The sequence below is a fragment of the Xyrauchen texanus genome, chromosome 16, assembly GCF_025860055.1.
Source record: "Xyrauchen texanus isolate HMW12.3.18 chromosome 16, RBS_HiC_50CHRs, whole genome shotgun sequence".
NCBI lineage: Eukaryota > Metazoa > Chordata > Actinopteri > Cypriniformes > Catostomidae > Xyrauchen > Xyrauchen texanus.
Genome location: NC_068291.1, coordinates 19,754,621 through 19,775,386, shown reverse-complemented (window position 1 = coordinate 19,775,386; position 20,766 = coordinate 19,754,621). Strand labels below are relative to the sequence as shown.

At 40.4% G+C, this 20,766-nt stretch overlaps 1 protein-coding gene across 3 annotated transcripts in view; it reads right to left on the bottom strand.

Annotated features, from left to right (window-relative positions):
• Nucleotides 1-9,314, bottom strand: part of efr3ba (EFR3 homolog Ba (S. cerevisiae)) — a 41,056-nt gene extending 31,742 nt beyond the window's left edge. For 2 of the 3 annotated variants that reach the window (XM_052145597.1, XM_052145598.1), the window contains exons 1-3: nucleotides 8,937-9,314; nucleotides 2,901-2,954; nucleotides 2,364-2,440 (exon numbers count right to left, since the gene is read on the bottom strand). In XM_052145597.1, coding sequence (XP_052001557.1) covers nucleotides 2,364-2,440; nucleotides 2,901-2,922 — 99 coding nt within the window. In that variant the 5' untranslated portion in view covers nucleotides 2,923-2,954; nucleotides 8,937-9,314. The remainder of the gene's footprint in view (nucleotides 1-2,363; nucleotides 2,441-2,900; nucleotides 2,955-8,936) is intronic. The other variant, XM_052145599.1, reaches the window with a different exon arrangement.
• Between the last annotated feature and the right edge of the window lie 11,452 nt (nucleotides 9,315-20,766).

The following is a 20,766-nucleotide window of genomic DNA, read 5'->3' as shown; positions in this document are numbered from 1 at the left end:
CCTTCATCAGGGTTATTAGGAGGACTTCCCTAGAAGGACTGCGATTTCCGCACGCAGAACATTGGTGTCCATCCCTACTAGTGAGACAAAACAGGCTCCACTGAGCACAGGCGCACACCTGGCGAACTGAATCACTTAGTCGAGTCAGATCGTCCTGGTGCATGCGCGATGGTTTGGAGAGGGCTAGCAACGCCTCCAGACAACATGCAAGGGGAACCAAATGGCCTTGACATACATGCAGATGGGGCCCTCATGGCAGGGTGGATTAGGAGCTGCCATGTCGAGAGGCCTTGCATCCTGAAGTCGTGGCTGTGCTGAGAGAATGTTAGAGGACTTACCTCGCTCTGCGTACCCACCATAGGACCGGTCTGCGACAAGAGAGGAGGCTGGGCATCCAGTAGTGTGTCACATATGCCTGATCGTGTGTATAAGTGATTCGCAGCTGGGTGTGCGGAGATAGAGGACTCATGCCCGCAGCACCCCTACTGAGAAGGGACAGACGTCAACTTCCTGCAGGAGGCTCTACGCTGAGGCTGAGCCATCAGCTCAGGATGTGGTGGAACCGGTGTTGCCACCTCAGGCGGGGTACTGAATGTCGACTGCCTGTAGGTGGTGGAGGAATCACGCCAGGGCAGGATGCGCCTCTGTCTGCTTCTTGACTACCGAGAACTGCGGGGCAAACTCTTGGGCAGCGTCACCGAACAAGCCACCTTGAGAGAGGGGGGCGTCAATAAAGCGACATCGCCCATCTCCAAAGGTGGCACTCCTGGAACACCATACTGGACATCGCCTGCCCGAGAGCCCACGCTGTGAATTTCAGGACTACCCTCGTGCAGCTCTTTCAGTGCCTTGGCCTGGTGGACTTGCAGGAGAGCCATGGCTTGCAGGCCGGAGGTGGCCGGTCCAGCGGCACTGTAAGCCTTGGCCATCAGGGACGATTCCATCAGGTGGTGGTGTTTTGCGGGCACAGGTGCACCACAATCGCCTGCTCTACCTGAGGAACCTCTGTGTACTCCTTGGCCACCCCACCACCACGAATTCGTGACCTCCTCATGCACCTCCAGGAAGAAAGGAACTGGGGTAGAGCAGGGCTGTGTTTGACGCTCTGAGCCCAATGACCAATCGTCCAGCCGCAAATGCTCAGGGCGGGGTGGAGGGTTCCAGGAGGGTGGAGGGTTCCAGCCGTGACGGCCACTGACTGGCACTCTCCGATGCACATAATCGATGCCTCATCCTTGTCAATCAAGCTGCCTGATTCATCCATGAACTCCACCGGTGGAAATGAGCATGCTGGGAATGGGAGGTCCATGGGGATCCATCTGGTGCAAATGCTCCCTTTAAAGCCCCCAGATTGCCCCCTGCGCTAACCGCCATGGCCATGTGCATGTAAGTAGAAGAACCAGGACGGGGGGCAGATGGAGTGGCTTTCTCTCTATGAAAGAAAGAAAGCGCAATCACAACACTGACTTGGTCACACTCTCGCAGTGAGAACATGAGCCACCCAAATATGCTGTCTTAGCATGACTAGGGCCGATACACGTGAGACACCGATCGTGGCCCTCAGAGGAAGGGAGATAATGACAGCACCCAGAAACTGCATATACAAGGAAAGGCATCTTTAAAAAGATGCTCTCCATCAATGCTCACTCTTTTAGAGAAAATGTACTCTTTTTTTTTTAGTGTGGCTGCTGAAGCGACCAAGGCATTCTCTGCACTTTTCTGTGCGATGAGAGAGAACCCGCTGTAAATGTGCTGTATATACAACAGCCTGTACACTTTTAAAGGTGAATGGGATGCAGTGGGAAGCTCTACACTCATCGGATCTGAAGAAAAAATCAGAATGAGTGGGTGCAAGCCGTCTCTTTTATACCCGTATGTCCGGGGGAGTGTCATGGAAATTACACTCGCCAATTCTCATTGGCCTTTTCTCAAATATCAGAGGTGTTTGGGGCCCCTAGTGTCACTACATCGACACGGCATCGAGTGAGTGACAGATAGGGAACATAAGATGTTATTTCAAACTTCCTTCTCCCCCAAATAACTCATATTTATTTGCCTTCTATTCTGTCTAATATAGATCCTAAATCCTATTATATCACTCAAAAGAAATCAGAGAGAGAGAGAGAGATTTAAATACTGATCTGGATTATGTTTTAGCTTGTCAAGGTCAAATAGAAAACATGTGAAATTGTGATGCTGAATGCAAGCTAGCGACCATGCAGTAGTGTTGCTACATGGCTTTAAAAAGAATGAATGTTACAACAGAATGTGTTGTCTACTGTAAATCACTGCATTGAGCACTGCAACCTCGCATGAAGATCCATCCCTTTTTCATGCAGCTTTTATTTGAACTGAGCCCCTACCTCAGGGTCTTCAGGAAAGATGTTATCCACCAGCCTCTTATAACGAGGTCTCAAGGCCCCACAACATCCACACACACCTGGAATACATGGGAAAGATTGAATTAGAGCTGCAGTCATAGAGAAGACCCTGCACAAACAGCAGAATAAAAAACAACATATTTTTAAACTTTTGACGTATTTTAAAATATACAAAATACCAGGAAAATATTTTTATAATATGTAGATTCATATTATACAATATGTTTAGGTTAAATACTTAAAGAAAGGATACACTCACGTAAAAGGTTTGTTCTAGTCCACAAATATTTGCATGTGCATGCAATTTTGATATTGGAAATGTATTTTCTTGCCAGTGAAGAATATTTTGAAATATATTTTGAAATATGAAGGACCAAACTAAATGTATTTCCAATTCGGATAAATATTTATTTCAATCAGGCTATTTACGTTTTATATAATATCTGAGCACAAAATAAAAAAAATAACTTTATTCAATTGGGGGAGGAAGGATGTTTGAGAAGTGCACTGTCAGCTCACCTGACTCTAATTCTTTTCTCATCTTCAGGTTGTAAAGCACTATTGATCAAGAGTCTGTAATTATACTCAAAGTGATGTTTATTTATTGCATCGACACATTAAATAAATTAGACTTTCGTGCTGCAATCTAGTAAGTGAGGCCAGTCGATTTAGTGGACAGGCATTAATCTGTATTTTGGAAACGTCTGCAGCTTGGTGAGCCAGTTAAATGGATTTGAAAAGAATCTGTTGAGAGCATTTAGGATCGTTTTGGTTTACACCAGAAATTCAAAGCCCATAAAGGGTTTATAAAGCACACATTGTAAATCACAGAAAAACTAAACTAAATAATGACCATTCAACAAATGTCTTATTTGTTGCAAATTATTTCAGGTCAATAGCAATAGTATCTATTATCGGGTAGTTGAAATTTCATGCATGCAAGTCACAGCAACTAAATAAAGATTTAACCTAAAATCTTGATGCTGAATTAAAAAAATAAAGACATGTCCATGTTACTTTTCAACAACCATATTAAAGCTGCAAAAACACACTCTCTTTCACAATGATGCCCACACTCAAAGCCCCTTCTGGGCCAAAAAAACAAAGGCAACACCTTGGCAGGACTCCTGGGATGAAAGAGCTGTTTATACCATTACCATATTAAAAGAGCTTCGTCATGGAGGAGAGTAAACAAACCAAAGCAGGTGGAGAAATCAGAGCAACGATCAAACAGCCGCATATAACAGACACTGTTATATCATATAGTATGGAACATATCACACATAGTATTTCCAATATAAGCAATATATTGTGTACAGAAAGATATGTCGCATGTGTAATAAGTTATGTAATAATGAATTATTGTTATACACAGTGATTTTAAACTTGTTTTGCTTCACGACCCATATTTTACATTGGACATTAAAGGGATAGTTCACCCAAAAATAAAAATGATCTCAATAGTAACTCACCCTTATGCCATCCCAGATGTGTTTCTTCTGAAGAATTGTGTTCTGCAGAAGAAAGCAAGTCATACACATCTGGGATGGAATGAAAGTGAGTAAATTGTGAGAGACTTAAAACTTTTGGTTGAGCTATTAATTTTAGTGGCAGCCGAAAAATTTTAAACCGAAATATCCTGAAAATCATATAAAATGTATGCATTTATAGTAATATCAAAATAACATTCTTAAATAATCTTTATTAAATAATTACAATAAATGTGAACCTTGGAGTCGGAAGCAATAAATCACAGCACTAAATATATTTATCCTTATTGCAAGTGAACTCCTATTTCATGTATGGGTCATAATTTTTGAGGATGAGGGCATGTCATGCAACCTGCATTTGTTCGAATTTGCCTAATTTGACAAGCTTCTACCATAGTGTTTAATTGGATGCACAGCATTTAATGGCAACAACAAAAAATATGGGAAACGTTTTCTACTCTATTTTATAAGTTGATAAGCCTACTTATTTGGCTATGTACAATTAGGCTATATGGTTATTTGCATTTTATATTTAACAATTAGCATTGTTTCTTTCCTGCTATCTGCCAACCAATCAGAAAAGACCTGTGACCTATATTTTAGGTTGTGACCCACCAGTTGAGGACCATTGGTGCAAGATACATTATCATACTATGTAAATATTAGTCTATCTCTGGAAGAATACATTTGTTTGTCAAATGCAACACAATTATTAAAGTTATCATAAAGCTTATGAGTCAAGCCTGCTGTCAAACTAGAGCCAAGCTGCTGTTTACCAAGATCGTTATTGGTAATTCTGCTATTGGATGGATGGGAGAGGAGCTGTGTGAGTCACACATTGGGCCGCCTGCTAGTGTTTTGACATATCAATGTGACACCCTCTATGCCTAAAGCAACAGAAGCGAGAGGTCAGAGTGAAAAACAAAACTGACAGTCAACACTGAATATTTCCACCCACACTGCAAAGACAGTGTTGAATTCTCTCTCTCTCTCTCACACACTCAGATTCTCACTCCCAGACTGTTTTTTACAGTCAGAAAAAAATATCACTAATGACTGCAATTGGTATATATAAAAAGAAACAACAAATAAACACACAATTACAAATTACTGTGAATTAAACAGTGGTTTTGTGCTTCTATTTTTGCTCAAATGAATTGCCGGTTAGGAATACATTTAGCAGACTTTGACTCATAGATAACTCTTACCGGATATTTTTTTTGTTAATTAAATTAAATTAATAAATCATTATACAATGTTCAAAAGTAGGAGACATAGACCATCATTCATGAATAATGTATTATTTCCATTGAAATTCTTGGTAGATGCTTTAAGTGATTTACAAGATATCAAAATCATCTGGCCTTTGCATTTGTTCTCCTAAACAGACAGTCTTGATAATCAGCCCACCAACCATCATTCATCTGTGTAAATAATTAATAACATGAAGTAAACACTGATTTACTATATCTGAGCTCCTTACAAGTGTTGCAGGAACAACTGCTTTACTTGACCACACAATATGATGAGTGTTTTATTGGTCATATGTATTAAACACGGGAGATTTGGTATTCTGTCTCTCTGACAGCGTGGTAAATATCACCGCCACTGTTCCCTCCAGTTTAAAGCCTCCGTAACTCTCTATGGCTGTGTACTCACCACTATCATTTAACTAGTACATTCTGGTGACAATATCTAGACCCAGGGGCCAAAATATCTACTTCCAGCTTTATTACTTTTTGCTCAGGGTGTAATAAAATCTTGCCGTATCATCATGTAGCACATTTACAGGAAGAGTTTGTCCAAAATAAAATGTACTCACCCTCATGTGGTTCCAAACACATAAGACTTTCTTTCACCCATGGAACACAAAGGGAGATGTTGGGCAAAATGTTAGGGACTGACAGCCTCAGTTAACCTTCACTTACACTAAAGCAGGCTGTTAGTCTTCAACATTCTCCCTAAAATGTCTTTTTGTGTTCCACCAAAAAAAATTAAGTAATAAAGGGTTTGGAACAACATTCCATTTTTGGGTAAATTATCCCTTTAATAATGAGGTGGTATGATGCTAACAAATAAATATTAAGTTTTAGATTAGAAAACACAAACAACTACATAACTAAGTACAAATTACACTGTCAATAATTTCAATCAGGAGTGCAGCATCTACGTTCAGGAGGTAATTGCATACTTTTTTGCCAAGAACACCCGTACATGCACATCTGCAATCTGCATACGCTGCAAAACAATGGCTATGCTGTAGCTGGCATTGTGACAAAGAGGATTAGAACATAGTAACGAACTAGTCGTTCTCGGGTGTACTATTATGGCTGATATAATATCCCCAAAGCTGGTAGGGATCCTAGAAGACATCCATCTTTAGTATGGCTTTGTTCACTGCAGTACACCAATTACATAACACACAACACACTACGCATGTGAATGAAACAAACTCCAGAGTGTACGAAATCCAGCCACAGTCACTCTAAATACATTTCCACTGAATTATAAGAGCTACTTGAAATGACAGCTATATTTAGAACATCAGCCATTATGGATGCCATATCACTTCAGATTGCCCAAGACATTGTGCCCAAGGACACAATATCAAAGCCACTCACACTTATACAGCAAAAGACCACGCACACATGGAGTGCTTGATGGTAGACCAAAGAATGTAATCTATTGATTTTCTTCAGTCATGTGTACTTTCACGTGCATCTGTTTAATCTAAAACTATGCAAATAATCTAGATGCCCAGGATAATGCTATTCCTCTGTAAATTCATTTGAGGTGTAGTTAATATTTCAGTATTGCTGCTGAAACATACATATTTACATATATTTCACAATGTGTCAAATTTTCCACTCAAAATAGTTTGCAACTGCAAAGTACATGGAAATGGCATATTTAAAATGTAAATGATATAAATAGTTAAAACTCTTCCAAAAAGGAAAGCTTAAAGGAATAGTTCACTAAAATCTGCTCTAATTGTCCACCCTAATGTCAACTCTCTTTCGTCAGTACAGCATAAATGGAGTTATTTATAGAAGAATGTTCATGTGTTTTTCAAGGGTCAAGCAAGTTTTCAGTAAAAAAAAAAAAAAAAAAAAAAAACTTGAAAATGTTCCACCCTAATGTTCAATCACCCTAATGCCATTGCAGATGTGCATGACTTTCTTTCTTCTGCTGAACACAAACAAAGATTTTTAGAAGTTCTGTAGGTCCATACAATGAAAGTGACTGGTTGCCAAAATTTTGAAGCTCCAAAATGCACATAAAGGCAGCATAAAAATAATCCATAAAACTCCTGTGGTTAAATACATGTCTTCAGAAGCAATGTAATAGGTGTGGGTGAGAAACAGATTTAAGTTATTTTTATTATAAACCCTCCTCCCTGACCAGTAGGTGGCGAAATGCAAGAATGCAAATCACCAAATGCAAAAGAAGAAGAATGTGAAAGTGAAAGTGGAGACTGATATTAAAAAATAACTTAAATGTATGGATTACTTTTATGCTGCCTTTATGTCCCTTTGTAGCTTTAAAGTTTTGGTCACCATTCACTTGTATTGTATGAACCTACAGCACTGAAATGTTTTTAAAAAAATATTCGTTTGTGTTCAGCAGAAGAAAGAAAGTCACACATCTTGGATGGCATGATGGTGAGTAAATGATGAGAGAATTTTAATTTTGGGTGAACTATCTGTGGCGAGCAGGGTGGGGCGAGCGGTGTCTGGCAGAGCGAGGCCAGGAAGATAAGTGGTGAATGAGATACACCTGTGTTTTACACCGGTCTCGTGTGCCAGTGAAGGGTGGTGGGAGTATTTGAGGAGAGGAGACAGCAGCAGACAGAGGAGAGAGATGCATGTCGAAGTGGTTGTGTGTAATGTTTTGTTGAATGTGTCTTCTGAAAAGCAGCATGTGTGTTGAATGTTTCAGCTGAAAAGCCTTATTGTGTGACACTGAAATGTGAATGTACAATAAATGTCTACGTGTTGTGTCAAGCCGATCCCAGCTTCCTCCTTTGCCATCCGTGAATTGTTACACTATCACACAAAGCTATCATATCATACAACTTTAAAAGGCTTGAAATAGAGTGCACAGGTCATATGGACTGCTTTTATTCTCTACTTTTGTCCTTTTTGAAGCTGGACAGCCTCTGGTCCCCATCCACATTCACTGTATGGAAAAGAGCAATTTGAATATTATTTCAAACATCTCTTTTGGCATTCCACAAAGGAAAGAAACACATACAGGTTTGGTGACATAAGGTAAATTTTTTGGGTAAAGCCTCACTCATCCCTTTAAAGTGAAACATTTATTTTATCTAAACAACAGAATTAGCATATTCAGTAAGCCAAAATTATTTTTCATAGCTGAATAACTAACCTCTTTGAACTCCTTAAATGTCAAATCTGCATAACAATCAATCAGTATGCAATATTTAATCCTATACTCTCCCAACAAGCTTGTTTCCTTGTGGCATGTTTTAATAAGTGGAGAAATTTGAGTGAAATACCCAGGCTGTTAAAAATGTAATCGATCTGGTTGTGAAGCACTAGAGTCAGACGCATGTGTCTAAGGCATCCATGCAGTGAGGAATCGAAGTTACAGACTGACTGCCTGCAGCTCATTCAAAACATCATCTGCCATGCATGCTGCTAGCTCACAGACAACACAATATCATTTTAATAAAGCAGGAGATATAAATAATTAATACATGTGCATGTTAATTCACAGTTAGAGTAAATTATAAAATGTGAAGAGTGTAAATTATTTTCATTGCAGTAGGTCTGTGTATTTCGAAAGCATTACTGCATTTTTGAGTATTTGATGTAAATACACCTGAGTAATGAGGATGCACCAGCTATTTGTGATGCACAAATACATGACTCAAAGGAAATATGCACATAAATACTGCATGCAATCTGTTGCTTCAGCATCACTGTACTGTCAGTGCAATAATCTTTTGTGATGCACATGAAGTCTACCCTAATACAGGGAGCAAATGATTACTATATATATGCACTTAACCACACACACAAACAGACACAAATGCCCTTACCGTACATTGATGGAAAACCTGATGAAATTCACAATTCTTTGCCTGAAGCCTCTTTCTCTGTCACATAGCCAGAGAGACAGAGAGAGAGAGGAAGAGAGACACACAGACTCACTCACTCAGACACTAAATCACACATGCACGCTCCCATATGGCGCATGTGACCAGGCTTCAATGACCTTGGATTTTCCATACAGTGCTGCACAGCTTTCCCTCTATCATGAACAATGCTGGTTTAACACACAGGTGCACACACACACACACACACACACACACACACACACACACATATATATATATATATATATATATATATATATATATATATATATACACACATGCACACAAATACACACTCAAACACACTCTTGCATGCATGCAGCCCCACCTCCTCAAAAATGAACACATGCACACACCTCCTAACCATTCAACAATGAGAGGCAGAGGGGGAGGGAGATGATGAGAGCGTCAGAGAGATGGAGGGGGTGAAAACACAGGAAGAGATGGGGAACGAATTGATTGGTGCAGCCATGCAGCAATCAACGCGAACACTGCCCACTCTCTCTAGAAGTAGCTACAGAAGATATGTATTGTTGATTATTATTGCCTCCAATATTTTTTAAAATTTTTTTTATAGATTTTTGTTTTCATTTTCATGGATGCAAATACATGTTTCAATTTTTGCCACCTGTAAAAAACGCAAAGTGTTAAATATTATATCTGGTTAACTTTAAGTAAATATATGTATGTGCACAAAAGTAAAAGAAATCACTTCTCACTAAAAATTTACAAACTATTTAAATAAAACTGCTTGTTGCAGTTGCATGTTTTTAGTTTTTTAAACAAATCATTATTAAAATGTTAAATGGCACGTTTTCATGTTTTATTACAGGAAAACACAGTTGAGGAAATTTAAAACTAAATGAGGGTTCATCTCAGTCAGCTCCCAAATTCAGGCACTGATCAGGGAGATGAATAATTTAATCACAATCTCAATCACAAAATGTTTCCACTGAAACATCCTACAATGCACTGTAAAAAAACAGGGACCAGCATTGCTCACTATGTTCCCTTAATGGAATTTTGTTTTTTATGTATTTATTTTATCCCCTTTTTGGAATACCTAATTCACACTACTTAGGAAGTCCTCATGGTGGCGCTGTTACTCATCCCAATCTGGGTGGTGGAGGACAAGTCTCAACTGCCTACGCTTCTGAGACCATCAATCCACGCATCTTATCACGTGGCTCATTGTGCATGACACCGCAGAGACTCACAGCATGTGGAGGCTCGTGATACTTTCCACGATCCACGCACAATTTACCACGTACCCCATTGAGAGCGAGAACCACTAATCGTGACCACGAGTAGGTTACACCATGTGACTATACCCTCCCTAGCTACTGGGCCAATTTGGTTGCTTAGGAGACCTAGCTAGATTAATTCAGCACACCCTGGATTCGAACTGGGGTTGTAGTCAGCGTCAATCCTTGCTGAGCTACCCAGGCCCCCCTGACATATCTTTCAAAGTCTTTCAAGTCATTAGAAGATGAGCACAAGTGTAAAATGCCAAATTATGTCATATTGACCATAAAAGAAAAGAAAAATGACTTTTAAATATTAAGAGTTTTTAAAAGTAGGTTTAAAATACACTCCTTTAATTTTGAATTTCTTTATTTCATTTAATTTATCTTTGCATAATAACACTGCAGGATTGAATATCTTTGTTTGTTATCATGTTGCAGGTAATTGAGTCAATAATCATCCCAATGTTCAGTGGATAAACACTCTTGCATGTGCATGAATTTGTGTTCAAGATATACCAATTCACGACAGGGAACTAGGGAGCTGACTGATACGCACCCTGATATTAAGACATCCATACTAAGATGAACATATCTTTGATTTTTATTATCCAAGATGGTGGCGCGGTAGCACGCAGAGGCCACTCCGGATCCAAAATGGTGCTATTTTTGTCACTTAGCCTGACATTTACGGCACAGGGACATCGGAGCATCCGGTGTTCGTGTCTACTATCGCCAGACACTGCTAAAATATAAGATTCTTGTAACAACCAAACTGCATGATGATCTGCAGGCGTTGCTACGCGAACTCGGCTTGCTGCAGAGACCAGGTCTCCAGTCCTCGGCGTCGCCTGATGCCAGTGGCCAGGGGAGGGGACGTTGTTAGCGGTGTGCGAGGAAGTGAAAGCGCAGCAAGAGGGCGGGGGTCTATGCTAGGCTAAAAACAAACCCTAGCTGGCCGGCTCTCCCGTCTATCCTGCTCTCAAATGTTTGCTCCCTGGACAATAAACTGGACTACATCGGACTCCAGCAGACTACCCAGCGTGAGCTTAGAGACTGCTGCGTCTTTGTTTTCATGGAGACGTGGCTCAATGACAGAGTTCCAGATGTCGCCATTCAGCAACACAGGCTCGCCTCGTTTCGTGCCGACAGAAATGCAGCTCTGTGCGGTAAGACTCGCGGTTGTGGCTTGTGTGTTTACATCAACACGGAATGGTGCAATAACTCTATGCTACTCTCTAGTTACTGCTCATCGCTGGTGGAGCTTGTGACTGTTAGATGCAGACCTTTTTATTTACCACGGGAATTCACCACTGTTATTATAACCAGAATTTACATTACCCCAGAGCTAATGCTAAGGAAGCGCTCTGTGAACTGTATGGGGCTATGAGCGAACTGCAGAACGCTCACCCTGACAGACTGTTTATTGTCGCTGGAGATTTCAACCACGCGAATCTCAAGACAGTGCTCCCTAAATTCCATCAGTATGTGGACTTTGCAACGAGAGGGGCGAACATGCTTGATCTTGTTATGCTAATTCCAGCATACAGACCGCTCGTCAGATGCTCAAAACCGCTCCAGAAGCAGGTGAAAACATGGCCAGCAGGAGCCATCTCTGGTTTGAGTGTACTGACTGGAACATGTTCAGGGAGGCTGCAACATATGGCGACTCTACCAACTTGGAGAAATACACACGGTCAGTGACCAGCAACATCAGCAAGTGTATTGATGATGTCACCTTCTCCAAGACCATCACCACACGCTCCAACCAGAAGCCGTGGATGACTGCTGAGGTGCATGCGCTGCTGAGGACCCGAGACTCCGCCATCGCCACCACCCTCCATCTGGCCCTCACCCACCTAGATAAAAAGGACTCATACTTTAGAATGCTGTTCATAGACTTCAGCTCAGCATTCAACACAATCATTCCTCAGCACCTGATTGGAAAGCTGAACCTGCTGGGCCTGGACACCTCCTGGCAACTGGATCCTAGACTTCCTGACTGGGAGACCTCAGTCAGTCCGGGTCGGGAACAGCATCTCCACCACCACCACCACACTGAGCACTGGGGCCCCCCAGGACTGTGTGCTCAGTCAATTGCTGTTCACTCTGCTGACTCACGACTGTGCAGCAATGCACAGCTCGAACCACATCAATAAGTTTGCTGATGACAGGACCGTGGAGGGTCTCATCAGCAAGAACGATGAGTCAGCATACAAAGAGGAGGTGCAGCGGCTAATGGACTGGTGTAGAGCCAACAACCTGTGTCTGAATGTGGACAAAACAATGAGATGGTTGTTGACTTTAGGAGAGCACAGAGTGACTGCTCTCCGCTGAACATTGATGGCTCCTCTGTGGAGATCATAAAGAGCACCAAATTCCTTGGTGTTCAACTGGCGGAGAACCTCACCTGGTCCCTCAACAGCAGCTCTATTACCAAGAAAGCCCAGCAGCGTCTCTACTTTATTCGAAGGCAGAGGATAGCACATCTCCCACCCCCCATCCTTACTGCATTCTATAGAGGGACTATTGAGAGCATCCTGAGCAGCTGCATTACTGCCTGGTTTGGGACTTGCACCGTTTCGGACCACAAAGCCCTGCATAGGATAGTGAGGACAGCTGTGAAGATCATCGGGGTCTCTCTTCCCTCCATCAAAGAAATTTACAAAAAACACTGCATCCGCAAAACAACCAGCATTATGGATGACCCCACAAACCCCTCACACAAATTCTTCACCCTCCTGCTGTCTGGCAAGAGGTACTGAAGCATTCGGGCCCTCACGGCCAGACTGTGTAACAGCTTCTTCCCCCAAGCCATCAGACTCCTCAATACTCAGAGACTGGACTGACACATACACACGTGTCCTGAGTTGCACTTTAATTATTGTCACTTTATACCTGGCTGCTACCTCAATAACTGCTATGTGCATAGAACACTATCTCATAGTATGTTATGTTTACATTTGGCATTTTTAGAAACCGTCATCTTTTTGCACTACTGTGTACTGGTCAGCGCTGCACTGTCTCTCACTGTGCCTATTGTCCATTTATTGTACTGTCCTGTACTTTTTGCACACGTTTGCATGTGCACTTTATATAGGTATGTTATTTAGTCTGTGTAGTCTCATGTGGTTCTGTGTTTGTCCTATGTTGTTTTTATGTAGCACCATGGTCCTGGAGGAACATTGTCTCATTATCACTGTGTACTGTGCTAACTGTATATGGTTGAACGACAATAAAAATCACTTGACTTAACATCAAACAAGAAATAGATACGTTTGCATCTGTTTATTAATATGATATGTCATTATATACAGTATGTTTTTAAATGTGCACTCAGTCATTTTTTTTCTCATGAAAAAAGTTTAACTCTTAAAGAGATGAATTGCAATTTTTCAGTATATGTATGAAATCATGAGCACTCACATTAAAACGAAGACTCCAGTCATATCAGTAACCTTATAAAAGCTGTTTTATTCTACATGGAGAAGGTCTGCACATGGGGGCTGCCATGTTTGAATCACATGACTAGCCAAATACTACTTTCTTAATCTCAGTAACTGTCCTGTTTTTGGACACTTTCACTCATTGATTAAAGTAATCATGGCTGACAGTGAATACTAAATTTCTACAATGACAACTGAAAACTATTGATTTTAAATTATGCTGCATCCAAGCCGCTAGGTGTCACTGTAACTCCAAGATGACACAAAGACAAAAGTTACTGAGTGCACCTTTATATATCAAATAGCTTGATGAATGCTTCATGTTCTCTCCAAGTAACTTCCTTTAACCCTTAATTTCCCGATTAATTTACATGACTTTTCCAGTGGTTTGTGATTTTTGCAAACCAAATTTTACAAATAATTTTGATTCAGACAGATTCGCTAATGAAACATTCAGACCGATTTGTGATGCATTTTTTTACCAATTAGCTAAAAAATTATCTACTCAAAGGAAGGATTGTGAGTAGGCATGTGACGGTATTTGGTCCAGAATATCACGGTAAGTAACATGCACGATATTGTTATCGTGGGCTCTTCAAAATACCTAAATTACTTCTAATGAACCTATGAAAAATTGTTTTGATTTTTCTTATCGCAGAGTAGTTTTCCATCAATGAATCAAAATTTATAACACTATGTGTAACATAAATGACACATGTGCACTGTGATGTAGATGAGAAGACGTCTAAAAGGGTTACTACAGAAGAGTAGAAGTAATTTGGGTTCCATAAAAATGTAGAGGGATTTTTGGTCGAAGATGTTTTCCCTTTATGTAAAACATGTGGCAGAAAATATTGTGAGTGAAACACGGGAACACCTCCAAAATGTTTGCACAGTCATTGGATACCGTCACATGCAGGGGTGGATTATGAATAGCAAGGGCCCCGGGCTCCCAGTTCAATTATCTTTTAAAGTTGAGATCTACACAATCAATTTTCATTGATTTAAGTCTCTTTTAATGCGTGTTCTGTTAATTACAGTCAGATTAATTGAAACACACAGCATATATGTGGTAAAGAATCCACTCACACCAAACACATACGCTTAACAGCCACTTTTCTGTTGCTTGAATTCAATAAATACTAATTTTGAAGTATCAGTAACAATATAAATGCTATAGTTAATTTTACCATATCAAATTCAGCAAAGACTTCACATAAAAAAGATAAGTGCATCAAAATATGAAGGTAACTATTTTGGATATTATTTGACTCTTACTTCCAGAAGAGCATGGAAAATTTCACCAGGTATCGTTATAATATAAAAGAGTGGCTCAAAACATTCATTAGAAACTGGAAGGCAAAAGGGACCTATAAGAGGGTGGGGACCCTCATTGTAACAGGGCCCTGTTGAGGGGGCCTTGTATTAACATTTTGCAGAGTTGATGGGCTGCGAGACCTTGCATTTGTTATATTCCATTTATTATAGAAATTTCCAAGACTTTCAAAATGTAATTAATTTCTACGACTTTTCTAGGCCTGGAAAACACCATTTTAAAATTCCCTGATATTTCCAGGTTATCTATGACAGTGGGAACCCAGATTATAAATGGATTTTATTTAATATGGCAGCTTTATTCAGGAGTCAGGATTGGGCATATTGATCAAAATTACATCTAGTCGAATTTGAGTAAATAATTGTTAGTGAAGAAGTGTGAAGTAGAAACATTCTATTTTGCATAACTAATTAAATAATAATTACTGTTGTTTATGTTTAATAAATCATTATTAAGATGTTGAATGTCACATTTAAGTTTCATTACAGAAACACATAAAATACTGAATATTGTTAATACATTTCCTTGCTGAAACACACAAACAAACAACAACTACAGCTGTTGTGTTTTGAACGCTGGTCCACAGCACATTATGCTGGTCTACCATATACAATGGACCGGCACCAAACCAGCACCAGGCAGCATAAACCAGCCTATGGTTGTGATCTGCATTTTAGTTAAGCTGGTCTTTTCAGCAGTGTTGTCATTGATTGAAAATCTAAATCCACATCAGGAGTGTTTTCCGTGATTCCTGATGGGTGAAGCCTTGGCTATGGAATGATTTTCCGGACATTATTCAAAAGGAATTGCAAATTGTATTTGCAATTGCGTTTTCAATTTGTGGATGCATAAAATGTGACATAATCCAAACGCAATTGCAAATCGCGCATTACCGTTTGCATTTTCATTTAAGCGAACGCACAGTGACTGCCAGATTTCAAATGGAAAAACAAAGTCCGTTTGCAACTGTGTTTCCCATATCTTACGAGTTTTGGCCCTGTCATATTTAAATAGCAATTTCAATTACCACGTCTGCTTTTTCACTTTCTCAGCGTCGCGTATGTAGCCAGCCAAAACTCAAGTGGAATACTAATTCCCTTAGTATTTCCATTGACGCCTTACACAGAAACCTGTCAATCAGGGTCAAGGGTGGGATTATGCTATGGGGCGTGTTTGTCTTGGGAAGTGACGTCACTCACAGTCGACGGTCAAGAGTCATTACATAAACAAGCATTAAAAGTAATGGACCAGAAATCTGTAAGATGGCATCACTGCATCATTCTAAGGAAGCATAATATCTTGAGTTTTGACAGTTTTGTAAATTTTTCTTTTTAAAACTAATTTTTAAGTGTGTGAACAACGTTGCACCAGAAATATTCTGTCAACTAGTACATAAACAAAAGAGCGGAATAAGAACTAGAGGCACAATAAGTGGAAACTATAGCCATAAAACGTAGAACAACATTTGGTCAGACATCATTTTCAGTAAGAGGCATACATTTGTGGAATGCATCTGAAATTAAAACATTGACAGACTTCAAGGTTTTTAATACACATTTAAAGCAATGGCTGAAACTGAAACAACTTTGTGAACACTGACTGTACAGGACATAACACAATGCATACAAACATAATGTTGCATATGTGAGCACGCTACAGACATATGCACCCTTTTGTGTTCTTGTATTGTTAAATGTGTCTAGACTTTGATTTATAGTGACTTCCACATCTACTTAAGCCCATATCTTATTTCATATATGGGATGTATTTGTTGTATGTATTTTATTAATTATAAATCTTAAACTCAATACTCTGTAATTTTTGTTTTAAATTTATAAGCCTAACCAGGGACAGGGGTTGCAAATTAGTCATGGCTAGAAACATGTATGCGTGGCATCTACTTTGTATTCTTTATAAAGCAATGTTCTATGCAGTTGTCCCTGTCAAATAAACATTAAAATAAATACAAAATAAATAAAGAGGTGATGCCCTGAACAGACGCCGGTTTATTTGATCTTGACCGTCGACTGTGAGTGACGTCTCTTCCCAAGACAAACACGCCCCATAGCATAATCCCACCCTTGACCCTGATTGACAGGTTTCCGTGTAAGGCATCAATGGAAATACTAAGGGAATTAGTATTCCATTTGAGTTTTGGCTGGCTACATACGCGACGCTGAGAAAGTGAAAAAGCAGACATGGTAATTGAAATTGCTATTTAAATATGACAGGGCCGTAAGATATGGAAAACACAGTTGCAAACGGACTTTGCTTTTCCATTTGAAATCTGGCAGTCACTGTGCGTTCGCTTAAACGAAAATGCAAACGGTAATGTGCGATTTGCAATTGCGTTTGGATTATGTCACATTTTATGCGTCCACAAATTGAAAACGCAATTGCAAATACAATTTGCAATTCCTTTTGAATAATGTCCGGAAAATCATTCCATACTTGGGGTCTGATCCCTGGCATGTGAAAAGGCTCAGTAATAATCTGGCTGGGTTTCAGTTTTTGACACAGAACTAAATTTTTCATGAAAATTCAAAGCTGGGTGAACTATAACAGCATTATAAATTATAACAGACAGACCACACAATCTTTGCAGCTGCAAATTTATAGTAAAATCAATCCATTTGTTTATAAAATAATTCTAGTAATTTTAAGAACCGGTAAGATATTAGCAGACTTTTGGTTGCCAGAGGTCATGACTGCAGGTATCAGTCCACTCCTAATTCTGTCAAAGTACTAAACATGTCAAAACCAAAAATGTAGTGATCAAATTACTGACTATGATGCATAGAATAAGATGTATTTCAAAACACCAGAGTCCAATTATGCAGTTAATGAGCTATAATTATGTTCTGTGTTATATGTGGCATGTTAGTTGCAAAGCAAGAAGGAACAGATATAGTTTATAATTCTGTGACTGCTTACCACCATCAACCTGATGATCCAATAGAGAACTGCAGTCCACCAGTAGACTTCTAGGACTTGGAAGATTTGGGAGACCTGGAAAATAAAGGAAACTCGGAAGTGGCATTTCCAGGTATTCTTGGTTTATCTGAATAAACTAAACCGTTTAGTTAGAAAAACAGAATCTGCTCTCTATCTGTTTTTAAATGCATGTCATTGCAGCCTGGACTAACAGACCTGCAAACTTTCATCCACTGTAGGCAATATTAATATTCTCTCTCTCTCTCTCTCTCTCTCTCTCTCTTGTCAACCACTTGACCATGTAACTCCATGTAGACAGCAGCCTATTACAGCTGTATTATTTATTAGGTCCTTAAAGGAATATTCCGGGTTCAATACAAGTTAAGCTCAACCGTCAGCATTTGTGGCATAAAATGAATTACCACAAAACATTTATTATGACCTGACCATCCTTTTCGTTTAAAAAAAATAACAAATAAATCTCAAATCTGGGTAGCAGTGAATGTGGCCAATCCATAAACATTAAAATACTCACTATTTCAAAAGTATAGCCACAAGATGTAAACAATATGTGTGTTAATATGATTTTAGTGTGATAAAATGGCTTACTAACCTTTTCTGTGTAAAGTTATTTCCAATTTTACAACTTCGTAGTCATGAAGATATAATGTCAATAAATCCTGAAAGGATGATTTAAACAACTCTACAGCTCAAATAATACATTAGTTTTAAAAGAAGAATTAATGAAAGTGCTTTTATAAAAATTTTAAGCTTGACATGTTCGCCTTTATACCATTGCAAGTGCCTTAATATAACCTCCGTTTTTCTTTTTATAAAGAAAAGGAGGGATGAGTCTAAATTATTTAGTGGTAGTCAGCATTACGCTACAAATGCTGTCGATTGAGCTTCACTTGTATCGAACCCGGAATATTCCTTTAAATGACCATATTGCATTTGAGTCCACATTGACGAATTCGTCTAATATTGTGCGGTAACTGTCGCAATAGCATGCCCTTGCCGTTTTGCATATTTTATCAATCATTTGCAATCATAAGACATATTTTGCTTACTTATCAGCCTTTTCACAAACTCCTTTACTATTCTATGATCTATATTGCTTTTTAAAACCATATATTTATATATTTATCTTTATTTAATAACGCACTGTGTTGAATCTGCGTTTTCAATCTTGAAATCGTATCGGTTACCTAACATAACCTCGGTTCTCTCTAGATGAGGGAACGAGTATTGCGTAAGCTAGCTTACGCTACGGGAAAGATTCATCTTTTCTGAGATATTGAAGCCAAAAAATTATCCTTAATTTTTGTATCCATTGTCAACGCAGTGTGGCAGCTGCAGACCTTGAGCGGGCTAGCTAGCGAGCTCATAGGTTGCTCTGCGGCAACTGCTGCAGCCTATAGACAATCTTGGGCGAACTCGCATCCAATGAGAGGCGTCCGCGTGCTCACTGCATCAAAGCCCGCCAAAATGGGCGTGACTAGAGTGCATATAAGCGTAGTTCGTAGGCTGGAACCCTGGTTTTCATTGACTGAAGCGAAAAGTCGCTCGTGGCGCGAGCACGGCCGGCTACACAATACTCGTTCCCTCATCTAGAGAGAACCGAGGTTACGTTAGGTAACCGATACGTTCTCTTACGAGAGGTTCTCTCGTATATGCGTAAGCTAGCTTACGCTATGGGAACCCATTGTCAACGCCGTGCGCGCCAAGCATCCACTGTATGAGCCCCAGGGAATTAAGGGGGACCCGGGGAGCCCTTATGAGTGGGGTAATAATATTTGGCCGGCAAGAATGCGGGTCATTGATTGTGTAATACATAAGCACATAGTGGGAAGGGAGCGACAGAGTGGCGGTGCCGGTCTGTGTGGAATGTGTCCCATCAGTGCAGCTCACCAGGGGAGCTGTAGCGTATTAAACCGCTAGTAGTTTTGCCTGCAGAGCGGGCACTTCCATATTGTAAAATCTGACAAAGGTGGAGGGGGAAGTCCATCCCGCTGCCACACATATGTCGTGAATGGAAATCCCGCTGGACCATGCCCACGAGGATGCCATGCCTCTAGTGGAGTGAGCCCTAATGCCCTACGGGCATGGCAGGTCTTTTGACGCGTATGCAGCAGCAATAGCGTCCATGATCCATCTAGATAGTGTCTGTTTCGAGGCGGCGAGACCTTTGGTGCGCCCTCTGAACGAAACGAAAAGCTGCTCAGAGTGTCTGAAAGTGGCGGAGCGCGCAGTATACAATCTCAGTGCTCTGACCGGGCAAAGGAGATTGGCGTCGCGTTCGCTATCGGGTGCTGGCAGCGCCGATAGGGAAATGACCTGTGCTCTGAAAGGAGTACCGATCACCTTGGGAACATAGCCATGTTTAGGCTTTAAAATGACCTTGGAGTCACTTGATCCAAAACTCAAGACACGCAGCGCTGACAGACAGCGCGTGAAGGTCTCCCACACGTTTGACTGATGACAGGGCAGTCAGAAAAACGGTTTTGAGTGAAAGGTATTTCAAATCCACGGATTGAAGTGGTTCGAAAGGGGGGGATTTCATAGTTTCGAGAACTATAGAAAGATCCCAGATAGGAACCGATGGGGGGCGCGAGGGGTTCATCCTTCTAGCTCCCCTGAGGAAGCGGATGACCAGCTCGTTTTTACCCCATGACTGGCCGTGCAGGGGTTCAGCGAACGCCGCAACGGCCGCCACATACACTTTGAGCGTGGATGGGGATCTGCCCTTATCCAGCAGCTCTTGTAGAAGCTCTCTGTCGGTGCACCATTTTGAGAACACAGACCATTTTGAC